The 22,903-nt window shown below is 38.3% G+C and overlaps 1 protein-coding gene across 2 annotated transcripts; it reads right to left on the reverse strand.

The window, feature by feature from the left end:
• Positions 1 to 895: 895 nt before the first annotated feature.
• On the reverse strand, positions 896 to 22,425 carry EPOR (erythropoietin receptor). Of its 2 annotated transcripts, none has more exons than XM_039336488.1 (10): positions 21,965 to 22,425; positions 21,104 to 21,210; positions 20,648 to 20,890; positions 15,048 to 15,189; positions 10,414 to 10,598; positions 9,289 to 9,440; positions 9,049 to 9,199; positions 4,320 to 4,407; positions 3,652 to 3,739; positions 896 to 2,590 (listed from the first exon to the last, which is right to left on the reverse strand). In XM_039336488.1, exons 1-10 carry the CDS (start codon positions 21,979 to 21,981, stop codon positions 2,024 to 2,026), a joined length of 1,740 nt encoding a protein of 579 aa, XP_039192422.1. In that variant the 5' UTR covers positions 21,982 to 22,425; the 3' UTR covers positions 896 to 2,023. The 2 variants fall into 2 exon arrangements, with proteins under 2 accessions (XP_039192422.1, XP_039192423.1); XM_039336489.1 differs by having other exon boundaries at positions 20,648 to 20,869; positions 21,965 to 21,996.
• Positions 22,426 to 22,903: the final 478 nt, after the last annotated feature.

Below are 22,903 nucleotides of genomic sequence, written 5' to 3' on the forward strand. Positions count from 1 at the left end.
TAAGATGGTTCCATCATTGTTAATGCCTATTCTCTCTTGTGCCAGGTAATGTATATTTTAAATATGGATTGTTTTTATATTTTTAATAATTGTCAGGTCTGCCATCTTTGGTTTGGCAAAGGGGAAAGGGGGCACGGGAGAGCAAATGGGCAATAAACATGTATGGGGATGTGATGGGAAATGGGGAGAGGGGATGACAGCTTCAAAGACCAGAGTAGTATGACTCTGCTTAGAAAGCACTTTGAAGTGGTATATAAATCTAAGTGCTATTGCTTTGTATGTCTCACAGTGCAGTTCTCAGCTGGTAATGGATGTGACTTACAGCTGAAAAGATGGCCTACCTACTGTATCTGGTTAAGGAAGTCTTAACTACAATAATCTGTTTCAACTACCACCTTAAACTGTGGATTATTTAGCATCTGGGTTTGCCCAACACCTTGAACTATAAAACAGTTTATAAAACAAAATGACTAGGTTCACACATCACTAAGCCATTACTAAGTAGCCCATGATCAATTCAGGTCTGTTCTTGGCTGCTAAGAGCCATAAATGGGAGAATTCCATCAGATAAAATTGCCCAAATCCCTGGACTGTAGACTAGTTTGGGAAGTAAACCAAATCACCTTAGAAAATCACTTCTGTACCATCAGCAAGAAATTGCATAGTTCTATCCACAAAGTCACCTGGAGTGGGACCTCACTGGAACAACATTTTCCTGTTTTTCTTTTAATCCTGCAACCTGGACTGCTGCTCTGAGGATCTGATCAAGTGCTGATCTACACATTGGTTCACAAGACAAAAGAAACCCATGTCCACCAGCTATGTGATGCAAAGAAAAACTAACCATATGAAGTGATAAGGAATGGAGGAAGGAATGAGAAAACACTAACAAATGTAAGATGATAAAGTTGTATCATTTTTTAATTCTCTCTAGTTAGAACACAAGGGCCTTTATTTTTAAAGATCTAAGTTAAACACACACATTTCCAGTCTAAATTATCTTAATAATTACAAAAAATACTACGTAGGCATGTCAATAACACTTAAAGTCTTGGTCTGAAACACCCGTAATTTCAATCCAGTGTGCTGATTTTGAAGGAACTCAACATGATGTTCATGTCTAGATAGCATGAACATCACAAGTCATCCTTGCAAGGACAAATAACAGTAATTTTCTAAACAACCCATGCACAGTGACAGTAAACAGCTGGTGGAATACCAAAGCAGTGCTCTAGGAATCTGATAATTGGGGCATCTTGTCTATCAGATATTTCCTTAATATTTTAGCCAGGTTTTGTAGATGGGGAAGCAAAAGTCACTGAGTGAATTGCAGTTGAATGAAACTCCAGAAATTCTTAATTTGTAAGAATTCTTGCTCCAGTTCCTGAATTTTGCTTCTTTTCTGGTGCTGGAAAAAATCCTGCAGTCTCCTGGCCCAGGCCCAGATGGTATATTTAAAACTTGTTTTTTATAATACATCATGAAAATAATTTTTCATTTTTTTTTTAAAAAAAAAGTAATCTGCCCAACCCAAGAACTTAGAAAGGCAAAGACAGAACCAAAGAAAACTGTTATATTCCTCTCCTTACTCTTTGAGGTGACATAAAGAGAACACCGTCCAATCTTGATATGGAGTGTTGGGCTGATAGTTACAGCTGGCTGGAAAGCTGCTACTCTATGCCCCCCCCAAATGCCTCTTGATTAAGTTTAACAGCTTCAAAGGTTTGTCTGTATGAGAACAAACAGGGTCATGATCAAAAGTAATGTTAATAGGTTCAGTGCATAATCGTGAAGGCAATTATGCTGCCTGCCTTTTCTTTTATCCATTTCCCCCCATCCGTTTTATAAATCACTTTTCCTCTATAGGAGCAGCTTCGCCAGCCAGAGTAGTTATGGTAATCAATGGCTTTCCCATTACTGAAGCTTTTTCTCCTGGGAAGAGCAAAAATGGTATGGGACAGCTGGGTTGGTATCTTTCTGCTTCAGTTCTTTGATTTGTTCACTGGTTCCATGCTTGTTAAAGCTATGAACATGTAATATAGGTAGGCAGAAAAGGTGGTGCTGGTGCTCTATCACAGATGTTGGTGTAAAGACTGGTGGGGCCAGCAGTGGAGTCCACAAGGCTGTAGTCAGCAGAGATCCCTGAGTCGGACACCATCTGGTAGCTGCTTTTGAACTGGAGCTCTGCCTGGTGGCCTTGTGGAGAGAGACTTTCGGAACTGGGATCAAACACAGTGTACTCAAAGCTAGAAGAAGCTTGGCTGGGCTCTGTAATTCTTGCTTCTTCAATCAGTCCCAGGTCTGAATCCTCGGTACTCTGGCTACCCAGCGAAAATGGAGAGTCATTTCCTCCTAAGCAGCAAGGCATCACATTTTTATCCAATATTAGATAATCATCCAGGGACAGTTCTAGAGCACAAGGAAGCTCCACTGGAGTGCAGCGCTTGGGGGGAAGGGGAGGAGGAAGGAGAGGGCTATCCACTTTGTGGCCATCACATTCAGATAATAGTTCCACCAAAAATGGTTGCTCCTCCAGATAGTGGGTATTCTGGCTCCACCAAGGATAAGTGCTTTGATGGCCCAGCCACAACTGTAAAAAAGAGAAATGTGTCAAGGAACAGGATGTAAAACATGCCCTTTCTCTTTTTTTTTTTTTTTTCTGCATCCCATTATATGAATCTTTGGGTTTTCACTCCATAAGCATTTATGTTTCCAAACATTTTATATCAAGCTAGCTTTGTACAGCTGTTTAATAGCAATAATGAGAATATGTTGAATCCTGAACATTCAGCAGAGCTCCTAAGTCCCACCTTCATTTTCCTATAGGGTGCCAATATTTTTCATTAGGATTCTTTGGCTCCACAAGTATGCTTGTCAAACAGCTGTCCAGGATAAAAATATGCAATGCCTTACTCCTATACCTATCATTAAGAGGCCTCATTTTAAATAGCTTTCACTGTCTTTTATGTGCTCTTATCTGTTCTAATAGGTCATTAATGGCTTATTGAATAAGTTGTCAATTGTGGCTAAAAAATTGTTCAGAAGCTTCAGATTTACAATTCTTTTTAGAGAGTGTGGCATTGCTGGGAAACATTCCAATTGGTTTAGACTATTCTTATTCTATATATTAATCAAATCTTTGCACATGCTTAAATGGACCCTACTTTTCAGATATGGTCTTTGTTTTCCAGTAAATCTCAATCCCAATTTGGATAATGGGACATTAGAAGAACAATGTTTTAAAACTATTGTTAGTGCTTATCATTTTTCAAATTCCTATACAAAGGGATATATTTTAGGAGTGTACAGTTTTAATCCAATGCGCTGGCATACAAATGCATGCATATGAACATATATTTTAATATAGTTTATCAACAAAGATATTGCTATCTCTACATCTTGGAGGATTTTTCATAACATCCTAATGTCATATGGATTAATTCTAGTGCTTAAGTTTCCAAATCCCTTGTCCAATCCAAATACTTGTTCCTACTTTAATTGTTCTTTTTTATTGAAAGTGTTTGGCCACCAATTGTTCCTTAATTTAGAATTAAGAATGTAACTTGGGTACTCTTAAGAATACCACTATAACGAACTTTGCTGTAGTGAGACTAGGAGGAAGTAGATTAGGAGGGGCAGGCAGAACAATACCTGGAAGTTGCCTTTGTAGATGGTGAAAAGGTCTTTGAATTCATGCTCTGGGGAGGGTATGACAGGCCAGATCTTCTTTTTCAAAAATCTGGTGAAAAATAATAGGACAGAAGAACACTGTTAAAAAAAATAAAGCACTTCTCCCCACTCTTCATGCTTAGCACAGGTAGTCTATAACATACAACTATTCATTTAACGACTTTTCAAAGGTACAATGACACTGGGGAAAAATGACCATCCCCATGGTCATGTGATCAAAATTCAGGCACTTGGTAATTCAGGCATGCATTTACAACAGTTGCACTGTTCTGGGATCATGTGATCACCATTTGTAACCTTCCCAGTAGCTTCCAACAAGCAAAGTCATTGGGGAAACTAGATTCATTTAATGACTATGTGGTCCGCTTAACAACTGCAGTGGTTCACTGCAAAGTATGGCAAAGATGTTCATAAAATAGGGCAAAACTCACTTAACATCTGCCTTGCTTGGCAACTGAAGTTTTGGGCTCAGTTGTGTTCATAAGTCAAGGACTACCTGTACTACAGCTAAGTCTAGAAATGTTCTTATATTGCCTCAATCCGTAACTCTGGAATAATGAAGGAGAATATCCATTTGATTGATTTCAATGGGAGAAGAACTCTGGTTTCTCAATGTGACAGAGCTGTACCTGTGGTTGGACATCAGGATGATGAAAGCCAAAAGCAGGACAATTACAATCAAAATGATAGAGAGTATCAGAATGAGTGGGTCCAGATCTGTAGGGAAGAAAATCAGGTTAGTTACTCTATAAAAATGTTATATTTCTTGATTATCTTCATTGGAAGGACCTGGCTACATTATAAAACTACAGTATTGATTAGATAGAAGCTAGTGAAGAAATTGCTTAAACTGACGTAGCAGCAAATTTTGAAAGGTGATCCACCAATATATACTGATACTTTTTCCGGATTGTAATCTATATAGTTTTTCAAAAGTGAACCATGATGATTAAATACTGAAGATTAACTAGAACACTATTTTAATTGGATCACCATGTTAGAATCCGTGGAATCAAATTGTGATGATGATGGTTGTCACTGCATTTTAAATAGTCAAATTCATGCTCAAAATGTATTTTTCTGTAACATCAAATCTCTCTTAATACCACCATTATTCATAATATCTTCCTGAAGGTTGTAATTTGATCCTTTGGATCAAATAATGAAGCGAATACGTTTTTAAAGTGCATGTCTCAAAGTTGTGTGTGTGTGTGTATATATACAATGCATTCAGAAAATATTCAAACCCTTCACTTTTTTTCTCAAATTAACAGGTGTATAATTTGGCATTAATCCACGTTTAATGCTAAATTCTAACAAAATATTAATAGTGAGGTAAAAGTGCAATCCTTGCCTCTGGATTAGAGTATTCTTTTTCTGCAAGTCTTTCATAGTATTTAATTTTAGCAGGGAGTTAAAGACAATAATTCAGTGTACATGCCAATAAACAACAGAGTTTAAAATAACAAGAGGCTATATAGGAATAGCTGCCCAGAAGCACATTTTGATTATTCTAAATAAATAAATGGTCCAAGAGGGGAAGATCTGTGGCTGAAAGAAAGATCTGTGGCAGAGTTGTTCCATCTCTTTTCAGGCTGAAAAATGTTTTGGTTTGTTTAATGCTTGGAATCTCTGATCAAGAGGCAGAGCTCGAGTGATAGAAAAATGGCAATAAAACAAAATGTGTCCTTGTTTAATTCCTTTATGAAAATGTATATGTTACAGCAATTTAAATTTCCAAACAGGAATGTTCCACCTACTGTATCAGAAACTACCCTCACATATAAATGTAAAAATAAGTGGTTTATTGTACATGCACTATGCATTTTTCCAATGTACAAAATAATTAAAACTTGAATTTCACAATTTCACAATTACTTGGGATTTTAAACAGATCAATCAATATTCAATGACTGAGATATGCTTGCCTTTCGCTAAAAAATATTATGGATGTCCCTGACTGTTCAAATGGCCTTCTTAGGAGTTGTGGGGGTGGGTTGGCTTGTATTCTTACATGGAACTCCATCACTTTCTTGCAGAACCTTATGGTTTCATGAATCAGTTTGAAAAATCCTACTTTGGAGAGATTCTTTCATGGAAGAAATGGATGCTTCCAAGTGAAGTGGCAGAGGTAGATTTAGCTCATTTTGAAATGTGAAAAAATAGGCATTGCCAAGTCAGGAATAATTAACCTATAGTTAATTATCTAAATGTACTACTCAAAGTACAAATGGCAGTTCTGAAAATGGACTCTGAAAGAAAATGAAAATGAAATGGAAAATGAAAGCAAATAGAGAAGAGTCATAGAAAATGACTTGGATACCTATATCCAAGAGATAATTAAAGGATAATGTATAGAAATCATCAACACAATTTTTCATATCGGTGGAATAAAATCAGATAATTTATTACATTTTTAATGCTGAAAATGTTTTCAGAACATTGGTCTTTCCTTTCTCAAGCATTAATGTCTTTAACTTGGGAGAAATTTTGATTGAAGCTATTAGTAACTGCTCAGTTGCAAGAATAGTAACTAAAAGTCACATTTCAAAGTTATTCGCAATCTGCAGTATTGTCTGGGACACTACACATCCTCTTCAGGACCTGTTTTCTTCATTATCTTCTAGGAGGAGGCTGAAGCAGACCATCCAGATTCAATCACAGTTTTGTTCCATACAATATTAACCTTGTGAACTCTCAAACTTCCTCTTTCTGCTATATGTATTCAAGACAGACAGTGATTAATATTTATATGTATTTATATGGAAGGGTGTAGGTATATACATATGTTATATATAGCATGTTTATATGTGTGTTATGTATCTGTACACTTTTGAGAACAGGCAACAGAATTTCATTTTTAATGTGTGCCAGTGTGCCCATAGTAAAAAATGACAATAAAGGTTATTTTATCTTATTTGAATACAAGCACAAGACATAATGTCTTTATTTTCTAGAAATCTTCAGGTATAATCGTAAAATTTGCTTCCAAAAAGTTGGGTACTTAAAATAAAGCTAATAAAAGATAACACTGTCTTAACAGAAATGTCTTAATAATAGCAGAACATAAGTTTTATTTGGAGCTGGAGATGTTCATTTCAATACTGTCTGCAGACCTTAAAATTAACAAAGATAAAACAAAAAAATCAGTATTCTGAATGAATCTTGTATTATTTATGACATAGTACAGTTGTTAAAAATAGTCTCTGTTGCAATTACTGCTTTTCAGTTTAATCAAGTTAATAGAAAAAGTATATTTATAAATGTAATTAGTTTATACAGCCTATCAAGTGCTTTCAATCTGAATGCCTATTCTTTTAAAGGCCTGCCAATGAGGGGTTGCTAAGTCCTATTGAAATTTCTTCTAGCTATTGCCCCTTTAATTAATAATTTTCTGGTGAGAGTTAGGAATTGCTATTTCCTTTTTGTAGTTAGAGCAATATAGTATCAGTCCTTGATGTTTCTATACTGAGTCAGGAAAATAAAAGCCTTTCTAGCTGTACTCCAGAAGACATCCTTCTTTTTAAATTTCATGCCAGTGTCCTATGTGTAGCTTAGGTACCAGTCTTACAAAGGAGTTCGACAAAAAAAAAACTTGTTGGCATGAAAAGGTTAAGAAACTAGCCAAGAATCTTGCATGGAATTGTGTTGCATCCAAAAACCGCCTTAAATATATGTTTTACTTAGTATTACCTTATTATTTTCCTGGACACACTTAAGAATTTTTTATGTATGCCATCAAATTTCCCTGACAAAGAGAACATGTTTCTCTTTGGGGTCTTAAATACTCAGTATTTATTTTTATTGAGGCATTATCTTTTGTTAATTAAACGCATTTGCAGGCAAAAAAAAAATCACAGAAAACTATGAAGTTAGTTTCACATTGCATGTATAGCATTCACACAGGCATCTAAGATGATTAAGGGCCTGGAGACAAAAACATATGAAGAATGGTTGCAGGAATTGGGTATGGCCAGTCTAGAGAAAAGAAGGACTATGGGTGACATGATAACAGTATTCCAGTATTTGAGGAGTTGCCACAAAGAAGAGGGAGTCAACTTATTTTCCAGAAGACAAGACAAGAAATAATGGATGGAAACTAATCAAGGAGAGAAGCAACCTGGAATTAAGGAGAAATTTCCTAACAGTAAGACAATTAACAAGTGGAACATCTTGCTTTCAGAAGTTGTAGGTGCTTCATCACTGGAGGCTTTTAAGAAAAGACTGGGCAGTCACTTGTCTGAAATTGTGTAGGGTCTCCTGTTTTAGCAGGGGGTTGGACTAGAAGACCGCCAAGGTCCCTTCCAGCTCTATTCCGATAGACAGACAGACAGACGATAGAAAAAAGGCGTAGCTTATCCGATTCCTGTCTCCCCAGAGCTTTCAGTTACAGATATGTAGTTCTCTCTGGTTAATACCAAAGGGTGCGGGGGAGGTTTCTTGGTTCCTTCCTCTTGAAACTCAAGGTTGGTACTTTGCCCCAGAGCAAGCACTACATAGTTTGTATTTCTGTATATTTCTCCATTCTAGAGAATGAAGAAAATGAAGGAAGAGGATCTGGTACCATTGTGCAGCATGAGTCTAGGTATTATGCCCTTCAAGAGAAGAAATTTAGGGCTCAGTTACCATGGCAAGTGTGTTTAGTTAAGAAGTTTGCACTCAATCTGAAAGGTCAGCTTCACTATCTGGAAATGTTGCCTCCAGTGGCTGAAAAAGTAGCCTTGATTGCTTGAACAGCTTTTAATCAGTTCTGAATGACATATTGGATATACCTATATTCTGATAGCAAGGAGTAGTTTGGTGATACTTATCTATGCTTCAGTTATTTTTACTTCACCTGTGGCAATACCAAAAGCTTTCTTTGCCCAGCCCTCATGCAGCCAATATGCTCTATTAACAAAATATTGAAATGAGTAGAATCACAATAGGCGAGGTTTTCTTATGCCCTCTTCCTGAAATCAAAATGCAACTGAGACCCGCTACTCTTTCAGTGTGAATGAAATAACAGTACAGTAGCAGAAAGTAATTGATTGCAAGAGCATTACAGAGAATTGAATAGCTTTGATATTCTTCCCACCCCCAGGTCACTTGCTTTATTGGGGGGGGAGACCTTTGTTTCTTCCTCCTGAGTTGGAGGACTTTCTTATGTTTGTAGGGATCTCCACAAGAAAATGATTTATTTCTAATTGGAACCAGTTATTGAACAGACTGTGTAGCTGTTAGAACCCCAAAATGCTTTATAGTGGGCTGATGCTGTCTAGAATGTGTTTTATCATTCTGTGAGTCTTTGTGAGCTCTCCAGAGAATGGTGGCATTGGGAGGTCAACATTTAACATCACATATAAATGATACACTTGCCATTTGGTACTGTCACGGATACTTCCTGTGACCACTCACTCCAATAGCCGTCATAGCTGACTCCGTTAGGCTTGGCCCGAACAGCTAAAGTGTAGTGAGTGCCTCCTTTGAGATTCAGGAGGTAATATGTCTGCCCACTGGTACTTTCTACCTGAGGAGAGGAGGATAAAAAACTGAGTAAGGAGGAGGAAAGAAAGCAGAGGGTTGCTAGGGTCAAGAAACAAAGAGTCAGAGACTTACCCGTTGGGGTCTGTAGCCCTCAGGGGAGATGGACACTTCATAGTGGATACTGTTTTCCATGTATGCAATGGGGGGTGATTGCCAGCTCACATTTAGCTGCCCCGAGGATTCCATAAACTGCACTGTCAGGTTAGAGGGGGGGTCCAGGAAAACTGGGGACAAAGAAGAAGAGGGTGAGAACAGGCAAGCAAACTTACTTTCTCCAGTTCAGCAGATACATCAGGCAGTGGCCCTGAAGCTCCTATTTCTTTTCTAGATGCATTTCCTCAAATAATGTCACTCTAGCATTCCTCCCTAACCCAGGTATGTTGTTTAGGATAATGGGAAGCTCAGGACACCTTCATGGGTCACCCTTTCATGTTGAACATGGATTTCTTGTGACCAAAATGTAACAAAGTAAACCCAAATCTACACCAATAGCTTAGTGTGATGCAAGCAATTAATCTATTGTATTGAACTGGGAGTTTTTTCCCACCAGAGTGTGTTGGTTCATTTAATAGCCACCTGATGTATGAATATTCAATCACTGAACCTTTTCTTGATAAAGAGACAAACAGATGGAAAAGTTTGATTTGCTTAGTTATACAGTAGGGTTGTATATAGTTATACAATGGCCTCTCCTACAAGCAAAATTTAAGAACTAGTCCCTTGAAAGATAAAATGGTTAAAACTGCTTCCAAATAGTCATATCATTATCTTTCAGCTGTAACCCTATCATGCTTTCCTACTATTTATTGCTTTTTCTTATTACAAAAATAATCCAAGGGGAGAAAGAAGAAATAGCTGCACCACACTGAGCTTCTGGAAAAAATGTGAGAGATCCATCTAATAGATAAATAATGCTGGAAGCTCTTGTTTGCAAGCAATGGGAAGCTCAGCTTGGCACTCACTTGTAGGAAAAATGTTGTTTTTTTTTTCTTTTCACTCATATTCTGCAGTATGGGTCTATTGTAGGAGAAGAAACCCGAATAGGTGGAAGCAGTTCTGGTCTTGCCTCCAAGTTTTGAATGCACTAAATATGGATTCTTTCCATTTCCAGGTTAGAAAAGGATAATAAGACTCCAACAAACACAAACATACATAGCGACAGACAGACAGACAGACAGCCAACTGCAGAGGACTTACCAAGTCTTTCCACATATATTGTTCTAGTGTAGAGGGTGCTGTTAGAGGACAGCCCATCAAAGACTTTGATCTCCAGGGGGCTGAAAGCTGAGATATCCTGCCTTTGAAAGAAGCAAGTGTAGAGTGTTGTATTCCTGGATGTGTTCCTCACAGTCAAATTACAGGATTGCAGGGAGTTGTCTTCCCTGGGTGAAATCAAGGGGCAAAATAGGATTAATCTTGGGAGAAACTATTATGAAGAGCTCCTCCCTCCATTGTTCCCACCAGAAGCCACAGAATCAAAGCAAGGGGATAGATTTCCAGTCTTGAGGTTGGAAGCTTGACTGCTACTATAATTTTTGCTATCTGGTTTTTTAAAAGATCCCCGTCAATACTAGTCAAAGCATAGGACTGACATCTGCAAGTATTTTAACGATGATCTAGTTAGTTGCTTCAAATCCACATCTGAACTCTTCCTCATTTTACAGCTTTTCTCCTGAATCTCTAGCAAAGGATTCCCTACCAGCACCTCCAGATATCTTTCAAGTCTGTCAATCTGTATTGCCTATACATCTATAGAAACCAATCTTTTTCCTTGCTTAATTTCTGGGAATCTAGAAAGTAGAGGAATGTATATATTGGCAATTCAAGAGCTTGTCTTAGAAATGCTGGTGGAGCCTCTTAAGTTTGGGCAAGACGCAAAACTCATGGCCACATCCCTGGTGGAATATACTCTGGAAGTTTTCAGGTACACTTCACAGTGCCCTTGCCAACCAGGCAGCTTTCACATAAGTTGGACTACTAAGTGCCTACTCCTTCCTAACCATTATTGGGTGGGAGTGATGGTATACATCATTTGATATATCTAGGTTCACATGATTCCTGGGGAGGTAAACCTAATGTGTTTTAAGTTTACAGCTACACATATAATTTGAGAACCTGACCAGGAGGTGCTTGCAAAAATAAATATTGATAAGAGAAACAGGGCAATGTATAAGATTTGGGCTGAGATGCGAGTTGGAGAGTATATTGTATATCTAAAATAGAAATATGGCTGGACAATGTGAAAAGCTCTATTACAGACTTCATCAAGTTGAAACTTAGCTGGCTGAAGGATGATCCTAATCTGCTCCCTATATTAAGATGAAAATAGGTCTGATGTGGCAGGAAGTACAAATCACAGGAAGGGATCAGAGTCAGATGGGGCAAGAGGAGGCTTGGTCAGGGCTAAGTGGATTTAAGACAACAAAATAGCACTTGATATTCTTAAGAACAACATTTGGAGTGAGGACAGGCCTTCTCTACTACAATATATAGCATACTGTTGGAATATTCATGAGCAGGAAGAGTCATGTGATAATTCAGTCAGCCAATGTGAAGAAAGTGCTACTGAGTCTGTGCAAAAAGAGTATTGAGTTAGGAGCTGGATTTCCAGTCTCAGGTTTGTCTCTGTATCTGTCTGTAAGAAGTCTTCAATTGAGCTATGTTGCTGTAAAGAAGAATGTATGGTATTGTAAATATTTTTATATAAATATAAAGAAGTTATTTTGAATCAGCTAAATGCAGTCAACTGTGAGAGCTTCTGATTTATTTTTTCACCAATAGAGAAATTAAAATTCTCTAACAGGTTATGGGCCCAGAGCTTACTAAGGACTGCATTGTAATTTAAAGCTGGAAGAAATTGCCTGTGTTTAGAAAGTATAAGAACAAGGCAGAATTAGCAGAATGGCTGCAATGAAATTTAAGGAAAGCTGTGTGCCTCGTTTGGGCCAGAAGAATTACATTATATGGCCTGCAAAAATGGAATGTTTGCTGAAAGCTAAAGAGCTGTGGTATATTGTAGAAAATCCACCACAAGTATTTGCAGCTGCTGATCAGAAGAGTCATGATCAAGCAATGGCTTATCTCATCTTGAATTTAGATGATGAACAATTTCTAAATGTTGCAAATTTAAAGACTGCAAAGGAGATTTGGTTGAAGTTGAGAGCTGTGCACGTGAATGTTTCTGCATGCAATATAGTGCAATTGTCAAGAAAACTTTATAGGGCCTGTTTGCAACCAGGTGAATTTGTGGAATGCAAAGTTTATTTTTGGACTTAGAACAACATGGGATTAAATTCCCTGAGTCCCAGAAGGTTTTATTGGTGTTGAACAGTTTAGATAAAACCTGGGACACAGTTTCTACCATATTTGAGTGTAAAGAAGAGCAAGACTTAAATTTTGAGGCTTTAAAGGCATGTTTGCTTAATGAAGAAATAAAGCGCCATTTTAGAAGCAGCCACGAGGAGGAGAAATTCCTGAGGAGGGGGTCCAGACTGCAAGTCTCTGGAGGAGAAGAAACAAGCAGATCGGACCCTGACCAAGTTGCAACAAAGGAGAGATTTTGCAAGCGGAGAGCTGCTCAGCGAGAAAAGAATTGCTACATTTGTGGAGCAAACAACCATCTGAAAAGGAACTGTTTGCAGCGAAGGACATTTGTGCAACCAAAAAGGACTGATTTGCAAAAGGAATATTTTGGTGTTGCAAAGGTTTGCTATAGCAACAACAGAGACAAGTGGCTAATAGATAGTGGGGCAAGTCAAACAATTGTTAATTACTCTGAATTATTTTGCAGGTTTGTTCCAGTAGCACAAGAAGCTGTGGCTTTAGCAAATGGCCAAAAAGCAAAAGTAATTGGAAGAGGCGATGTAAAAATTTCATATTTGGAATCAAAGTTTACCAATGTGCTTTGTGTACCTGAGATGGAACATAATTTGTTAAGTGTGTCTAATATAGACAAACAAGGTTTTGAGATCATTTTTGTAAATGGGAAGTGTCTCATCAAAAGGAATGGGAATATTTGTGCAGAAGGCATAAAGGAAGATAATCTATATGTATTGCAGGGACAAAAGGTTCAATGTTCCCATATATTTAAGAATGTTGCAGAGCATGATTCGTGTGTTCATCTTCTACATAGAAGACTTGGCCATGCAAGCTTTAAAGTTTTGCAGCAAATGCAAGATTTTGCAGAAGGGTTAAATTTGAAGGGATGCAAAACATATTTGGATTGTGCAGTATGCAAAGCATCGAAGTCAAAGACATTCCCAGTTAGTAAATATAACACAAGACAAACAAAAAGAGTTCTAGAGCTGGTGCATGCAGATCTGGTGGGACCTATGCAAGCCAGTTTGGGAGGAGCAAAATATGCACTGGTAATTGTTGATGATTATAGCAGGTATAGTTTTTGCTACTTGCTTAGAGCAAAGACAGAGATGCTACAACAATTCAAACAGTGGGTAAGTTTTGTAGAGAGAAGGTACAGACAACAAGTGTGTCAGTTGCAAACTGACAGAGGTACTGAATTTATGTCAACTAAATTCCAACAATGGTTGGGGCAGTTGGGGATAAGACACAGACATACAAATCCTTACACAGCAGCAGAGAACGGTATAGCTGAAAGAAGGAATGGTGTTTTGCAAACAATGAAAGATTCATTCTAGAGGATTCAGGTATGAGCAGGTCATATTGGGGAGAAGCCATATTAACTGCAAATTATATAGTTAACAGGCTGTGGAATTCCTCCATTAATAATACTCCATATGCCATTCTATATGGGAGAAAGCCATCACTGGCACATTTGAGAATTTTTGGAAGTACTGCATGGGTACATATTCCGAAAGCAATCAGAAGAAAGGGACAGCAAAAGGCAAGAAAGCTCAGGTTTGTGGGCTATGAGCCAGGGTCAAAAGGATATCACTTTAGCGATGGAAATAAAAGAATTATAATTTCAAGGTCTGCTAATTTTGCAGAACAAAATTGGGACAGAATTAATGCAAATTCTGGGTATGTCTCACTTAATGACAGTGATCTATTTAATGACAATAACTCATCTAATGATAAAAAAATGATTATTGAAGATGTCAATGTTCAGGGAGGAGAGGCTGAACAAGACATGAAGCCAGAAAGACTTGAGACACAGGAGCAGTTAATACCACGTAGGTCAGAGCGATGTAACAAAGGAATTCCGCCTGACAGGTATTCTGCCAGCAAGGTAAAGGTTTGCAATGTGTGGTATGAGCCAAGAAGTTATAAAGAGGTGTTGGCATTACCAAAAGCTGAACAAGAAAGATGGAAGGAGGCCATGGATAAAGAGATGAAATCCATGGGAGACCATGAAGTATTTAAATCAGTGACTTTGCCACAGGGAACCAAAGCTGTGGGTTGTAAGTGGGTATATAAGAAAAAGGTATTGCCAAATAATGATGTACAATATAAGGCCAGGTTAGTGGCACAAGGTTTTTCACGATTAAAGAATGTATTAAGTCAATAGGTCTGATATCTCTTCCTGTCATGAAGGGAGGAGTGTTGGAATATTCATGAGCAGGAAGAGTCATGTGGTAACTCAGTCAGCCAATGTGAACAAAGTGCTACTGAGTCTGTGCAAAAAGAGTATTGAGTTAGGAGCTGGATTTCCAGTCTCAGGTTTGTCTCTGTATCTGTCTGTAAGAAGTCTTCAATTGAGCTATGTTGCTGTAAAGAAGAATGTATGGTATTGTAAATATTTTTATATGAATATAAAGAAGTTATTTTGAATCAGCTAAATGCAGTCAACTGTGAGAGCTTCTGATTTATTTTTTCATCAATATAGAAATTAAAATTCTCTAACAAATACTTACTCAAACTTGTAGCAAAAACTGTACATGCTCTGTTTTTTTTGTTCTGTCAGAAGTTCTGATACCTCCCAGAAACAGGCCAGATCTTCTAACTGCTGGGTGAAGCACTTGGGGTTCAAGAGCTCTTCTGTCAACAGGTGTGCAACTGGATGCAAAACAGAGAGACACAAGTTTAATGTTACCCTTTCATATGGAGAAGCAGGGATCACAAAACAACCATCCCTATCTGATCACTGGGCAGCAAAATTGTATCTTCTGAAGGTCACACAAAAGAATGCTGTGATGATTTTGCCAATTATGCCAATCTGATATGTTCCCCCAAATTAAGTAAGACCTCAGGCAAAAAAAAATAAAAATAGTGAGCCAATAACTGATTTAAGTCAGAAAAAAAATAACTTAGTTATTTGGAATGGAATGACTGGAATGTAAGAAAGTGGGTAAGTTACAAAGATTGTAAAAAATGAAGAAAATACCACATTATTGCCTGGTTAGGTCACATCCACATTCATCATAAGAAGTTATTTTAAAATGTCTCTAGGGACTGAAGTATGAACTGCTCATAAAAAAAATTAGTCTGCAAGACTGTCCCACAAACACATTCAGAAAGACATTAAAACAAAAGGGGGGGGGAATAGTTCCTGCTGTTTTTAATTCAATCCTTATTTACTATACACTGCAATTCTGCTAATAAATGATTCCAGGGAAATGCACTTCCTATATGCTACAAAAACTGCATTTGGGAGACAGCAGCTTAATAGCATTAAGGCTAGTGCTACTAGACACCGGCTGTAAAACCCCAAACAACTATTAGACGGTAACAGAGAGATAAAGAAAACTAACCAGTTTTTGACCCTCTCTCAGGCCATCTAGTGGCCGCCTGATCTTTGCAGCTCAGACTTGAGAGACTTGCAACATTCTACTGCACGGGTATTAAATTTGATCTCGTCCCGTGATGTATCGCAATTTTTTTTGCCTTTGCGGAGCTGGGGTGGGCATGGCCTGCGCCTGATGCATACGGCCTGCAGGCCATTGACTACTTCTGGTGGTAGCCTTCTGTGGATTGGATTGAAACTGAGAACTAGTTTATAGCAGCTCTGCAAATACAGTACTGTCTACATTATTGTCTTCCTTTCCAACTGTAGGTTGAACTGTGAGCATACAGTACAATAACATACAGTATACAGTAGTATACAGTGTAATTCATTGTAAGGCTGGATTGAAAAATAACTTTAACCCTGTAGTGCAGTCCTTTGTTAACGTTATAGGCTGCAGATGAGTTTCGTTCAAAATCCCAGGCAAAAATCTCTTGCAGCTTGCAGGGGATGTCATAGCAAACTTTGACATACTTAAATTCCTTCTCTTTCTGGCTGAAATAAGTTCCTGGTTGCATGACAGAGCCTTCTGCACTGGGCTAAAACTAAAGAAACAGAAGAGTCTTGGCTGTATTTTCCCTTTCTTTCAATTCCTTCAGCAATATGCACACCTCAGGAATATAGCAATGTGTTTTGGATTCTAGCTGGTAGCAGCGGATCGTAAACATGATATATTGTTTGCCAGAATCACAAGATTTACAATATTGTATGCATTGTACGACTCTGCTTCCTTATGAGTACATATGCCTACACACACATGCACACTTCGATAACAACCATCTCCATCTGACATGTGTTTCCTGAGATAAGGGACTCTGTCCCTGCTTTCCGTTCCTGCCATAGGTAAAATTCACATCAACCAAAAGATTCAGTTATACATAGAAATGCAGTAAATAAATGAATACAAGTAATAATGAATCTACACATAGCATTTGGATTTCTTTTGCTTTTTTTGCATTCCTCATGCTTTTCTTTATACAATTCTATGACATAACCTGCATAAGCATAAGTAAGAAGAGCTAATATACATGCTAGAAATTAAATAAATAAGTCTCGGTGAGTACTTTCTTCCAGGACACCTGAATTTGATAGCAAGATCTGTCTATAATTTTTTAACCATTTACAACATGGGGCTGTTGAATGGGAAATGGGAGTAAACAACAGGACTCCAGAGATGCAAGAGTATGCGATAGTATTTGTGCCCCAGGTTTGCATATGAATTCGTCTAGAAGCCAGGCGCATTAGTTCTTTTTAAATGAATGGGATCTGGGCAAAAGTAGTCTTTGGGCTAGCTTATTGTCTTTGAATTAAGTTTGGAGATTTACAAATCAAACACACACGTGTATGCACACTACCATATGCATACACACACACACACACACACACACACACACACACACACACACTGATTGGAAACACCCCCAAGGAAAAGGTAAAAGCTCTTAGAGAGTGTACTTGAAGTGGCGGGAGTGGAAATCTAAAAAGGTGGAAATCTAAGCATAATACCATTCTAGAGAAAAAAGACTTGTGAATAGTCTCATAGATATTTAGAAAAGTATTTGCTAAAGAGGACAAGACATCTCTTTGATTAGAAACAAGTTCTTAATTCCTTGGCAAGAAACCTCCATGCTTTGAGGTGTTTTTTTCAAATTGCCTCAAAGATCTCAATGGGGCAATCTCTTCGCCCTATTGCACTGCACAATGTACTTGAAAAGAAGATGATGAAGTAGCAGGTGCTCACCAGTTGAAAAAGTACATTCATTTCCTACTGTTAGATTAGGATCATATGATTTGAAGCTAGTTTCAATAGAATCTTTGGTTTAAACAAGAGAGTTTACCCTGAATTATTCACTTTGCAGCCTATAATGTAAACTAAACTAAACCACAATTTAAAGTAGCACAAAAGCTTGCTTTATTAGCAGAGGGAGATCTGTCAGTCCTCGCTGGATGTTGTAGTCAGGGAATTAAATTGTGAAAGATTCTTACATACACGAATGCATAGAGGGAGTGAGAAATTGTATGTGATTCACAACCTGTGATTACATTCACTCATAATGAGTTCTGGATATCTATGTAATACAGATGCATGTTCTTCTATGGTTAGGGTGAAACCCTTTTTTAAAGTATGCATTGGCTCCATGCTATAAATTCCATATGTCTGTTATTTTAACAAATCAGTAACAAATATCAATCCATGACCCTATATATAAAATAAAATAAAAATTAGACAGCACTTTTTCTGTTACCTTTATATAAAGGAACATTTTCAGATTCTAGAATTTTAAGGCTACCATAGCAGAGAGAAGCCATCTTGAAGAGGAAAATATATGGTGATAGTGTGTGCTTGGGCTCTTATACCTGCTTTAGCTGATATATGCAACACTAAGCCAAAAATTATTGCAGATGCAGGGTGGTTTGATTTGGGTGGCATATGCTTCATCTATGGTAAAAGTTTAACCCTGGCCGTAAGATTCATGCTATCAGGCAATCAATTGCCACGTGTTATATGGTGGAAGTGCAAAAGAAGATTTAGCTGACAAAGTGTCCATTGCCTCATGAAGTGCTACACAGAACAGAGATGATTTCGGAATGCAAGTTAATGACATATCAAGACAATTGATATTTGAAGAAGAGGGATTCAAAATAAAGACAAGAGAACAACTAGTAAGGGAAGGACTTGCTTGTGATTGGTTTAATTATTTTAGATTTTTTGAAATATTTAAATTTGATTTAAAAAGTTTTGTTTTCATAGGAACTACATCTGAATTGGATGTTAATTTATGTTCTGGAGATGACCATTTGATTTCTAAAGTATGTAAAATACTACTCAAGATGAACCTAGAAGATGAATACGTTAAAGAGTGTATGGTAAAATGGACAAAATTTTTTGGGTATAATATAATGCTAGATAAATGAGAACGGATGGATGAATGGACTAAAATTCACATTAAATTATAGTTTGAAAGAAAACTTTTACAAAATGATGTATCATTGGTACTTGACTCCAGACAGACTAGAGAAAATGTATTACATAGAAATGTATATTTCTAATAAGTGCTGGAACTGTAATCAAAATCCAGATTCATTTTATCATATGTAGTGGTCTTGCAAATAAGTGAAAACATACTGGATAAACATAACAATGACAATACAAAAAAAATAAATAATATAAATATTAATGAAACCTGAAGCTTTTATTTTAGGTATGATAGACAAGCCAATTGAAGAACAATTTGGAGTGCTATTCCTATATATTTGTAAAAGGAGAGGAGAGTTTACTATTTTTTCTTTTTTTTCAGCACCCAGCCAGGGTGGATCCTACATGTTAAATGTTAAATTCAGCTAACCACTTTTTCTTCTTTTTTTTGTACGCTATTTTTTTCCTTTTTGTTGGTGTTAGGGTTGAATGCATGCTTTTGTTTTGTTTCATTTTGCTTGTTTTATTGTAAAGCCAGTGCTACCAAGGATCTCTGTCACTTTGTGTAATATCTCTTTGTCATCCCCCCCATCCCCCCACTATTGCTTAATTCGCTATAACTGAGCACCAGCCTTTTCTAACTTAATGTTCTCCAGAGAAAACATCTCTTAAAGCCTGGAGCCAGCATGGCTTTTAGCACTGCCAGAAAAGCGCTAAGCTAAATCTGAAAGACAGCCACAAAGTTGCCAGCTTTGGAATATCAAAGAATGGAAGGCCTGGGTTGTGCCAGTTGGTCTCCACGGATCATCCCTTTGATGCTGCAGAGCACTGTTGATCTCTGCTCCTTAATAGAAGTTTCTTCTCTTGGCCCACTTTGACTGTTTTTACTTGCTCCATGTTAACTGTGCAATGGAATCTAACCTGCACAGGGAGGGATTTTTCAGATTCATGTGGTCCTACAAAAAACTGCTCTCAGACTGAAAAGAAACCAAAATGGTTTCCTGCAGACTTGTTGCAGGAAACCATTTTCCAGCCTGCCAACTTTTTGGAAGTCTGGTAGCACTTTTTCCAACTGGCACATATTATTAAAAGATACACTCTTTCATGAGTTCCAGCTGACTTCATTCCATACAGCAGTGTTTCCCAAACTTGACAATTTTAAGGCATGAGGACTTCAACTCCCAGCAACGCTGGCTGTGGAATTCTGGGAGTTGAAGTCCTCATGCCTTAAAATTGTCAAGTTTGGGAAACACTGCCATACAGGGAGTGGCTTTTCCACTCTTGGCTCCTCCTGATTTTTGCTACATAAACTAAGATGGCTCTCCTCTTCCTCCTTCTCCTCCTCTGTTTGCCAAAAGTGTACAGGCTTACTTTGTCAATAGTAGTGTAGTAAGAGAAATAAAATGACAGAGAAAGAGACTTTGGACGTACTTCAGATAAGGCAGGTTAGATGTGATTTGATTCAATCAATTTTGCATAGGGTGACTCTTTTTTTTTTTTTAATCCTCCCAGTAACAGTGTTTGTCAAGCCCCAGCATCGCTAGCTGGGGAGTTCTGGGAGTTAAAGTCTACAAGGTTGAGAATCACTGCTCCATCCCAATGGACTGCATGAATTCAAAAGTGCTAAAAGGAGATACCACATCAGAGCCCTGGCAAGCTGGCCTCAGATGCCACCTCGTGACAACATGATGCCTCTGACTATACATTCCTTGACACCATCTCCTCCGCCACCACCATCCTGACACCCTGTGACGACACTCACCTGCCTCCCTCCTCCTTCCCCTTACTTAGCCTGCCCTGATCAAGAAGAGTACCTTTGTTGTTGAAGTGTGCACCAAGATTCCCAGGGCCCTCCTGAAGTGAGCCAGAGGCCCAAACCACCAGGATCAAAAAGGCAGCAATGGATCTCCGGGCCTGCTCCATGCTTTGGTGCAGGGGAGGGCAGCAGTTCTGCCAGAAAAGTCTTTTCACCTGCTCTGCCAGTTGGTAACTGACTGCAGAAGCTGATGCCTGGGTCTTTGCTCCACAGCTGGAGGCTGCAGATAAGAGGGCGGGCTCTGAGTTGAGAAAGCAACAACAACAAATTGTTGCAACTGTGAGCAGACCTGAGCCCCTCTCCCCCTGGGGATTTTTCCTGTGCATGACAGAGTACTATCTTCTTACATTTAGGGTAAGGCTATGTCAAAATTACTGTACCCCAATAGCAACTGCAAGTCAAACTCCAGGCCCAGCATACTTCCTATCCACCCCAAAACATGAAGCTTGCTTACTTTCCCCAATCATATTCTTCCTGGGACTGTCTGCCCATGGTCTGTTTATCTCCAATCCTGTGTCAAAGGCATTCCTTTTACTATTCAGTGTGCAATGCAGGTTGTTCCTAGTTCAAAGACAGAATGCCCCAAAGGCAAAAGAGAGAGGAAAAGGATTGTTATAAATCTAATGGACAAAACAGGTGTAGACAACACCTCACAGAAGGTAGAATAAACAATCTGCCATAAAGATTTTGTTAATGTCAGGGATAACTTCCCAACTCCAGGAATTCACAGGAATAGAACCTTTCATTTTTTATGTGGCATACATTCATTATTTGGGGCCCCATATTGCACTAAAACACAATTGTGATGTATTTAGATTTGGCCCTGATATTGTAGGAAGTCGGCTACTGGAGCTTGCGCTCCCTAATTTATGCCTCCCAGAGGCTCTGGGAATAGAACATAGAATAATAGGATTGGGAGGACCCTTGGAGGTCTTCTAAAATGAACTCCCTGCCTGTGGCAAGAGATTTTATACCATTCCAGACTTTCTTTGGGCTTGATGGGATGGATATTTGAGATCATAGAAAGAATAACAGAATAGAATAATAGAGTCGGAAGGGACACTGGAAGTCCTCCAGTCCAACTTTCTGCACAAGCAAGAGACCCTATGCCATTTCAGACTAATTGTTTTCACTGTCAGGAAATTTCTCCTTATTTCTAGGTTCCTTCTCTCCTTGATTAGTTTCCATCCATTGCTTCTTGTCTTGCCTTCAGGTGCTTTGGACAATAGGTTGACCCACTCTTCTTTGTGGCAGCCTTTGAGATATTGCAATACTGCTATCATGTCACCCCTAATTTTCATGAGACCAAACATACCCAATCCCCGCAACCATCTTTCATATCTTTTAGCCTCCAGCCCCTTAATCATCTTTGTTGCTCTTCTTTGCACTCTTTCTAGCGTCTCAACATCTTTTTTATATTGTGGCAATCAAAAATGGATACAATATTCCAAGCGTGATGTAGTATCTTCTTTCAAATCATCCTCTGTTCTCTGCCATGTACTTTTTAAAGGAAGTCTCTGGATTTGCAGAGAGAAAAAACATATGTCTAGCCAAAGGCTGAGGGATAAACGCATGATACAGATTATGCCAGCTGACTCTTCTTGATGCTGCAGGGGAAAAGGCCTTTCTCTGGAGTCTGGGGATTCAACTGGGCATCTTCATGGGATGATCTGTGATGGCATGGGTAGCACAGAGAGTAGAAAATAGGAAAACCTACAGATATGATTCCTTTCAGTTCCGAATTAATTTGGAAATGATTTCTCTTTGCATCCTTCGCCTTTTGACCAGAGCAGTGGCCAGTGGTGAGTGTGCAGCCTGGGTTAGGTAGGGAGGTGTGGAGCTGAAGGCAAAAAGGAGGAACTACAAACAGAAAGTTGTTTAGGGATGATAAGAGGGCTTCTTCTGCAGAGGACTTGTTTATTTCAGGCACTTGCACTTTTTGAAAACAGATAGTAGAGCTCTAGTCCCTTATCTAACCACCCCCCCCCCCCAAAATTGGCTGTTATTCACTTTTACAAAAACTTATTTTCAAAAAAAATTTTCTCTTTATAAATACATTTATTGATTTGCTATATGCTAGTGAAATAGCAATGTCATAATTTAACATTCCTGATATATTTGGCCAAATTTTATCCCTACATGAGCGTGTGGGTATGTGGGAGAGTGGCTTGCCCTGTCAGTCTTGGTGAGGATTACTTTGTTTTTCTGGGCAAGCTTCCATATCATGGGCTACAGCTACAACCATTTTTTGTTT

This window comes from Crotalus tigris, unplaced genomic scaffold, assembly GCF_016545835.1.
Source record: "Crotalus tigris isolate CLP2741 ecotype Arizona unplaced genomic scaffold, ASM1654583v1 scf7180000017666.379230911805:20528666, whole genome shotgun sequence".
Taxonomy (NCBI): domain Eukaryota; kingdom Metazoa; phylum Chordata; class Lepidosauria; order Squamata; family Viperidae; genus Crotalus; species Crotalus tigris.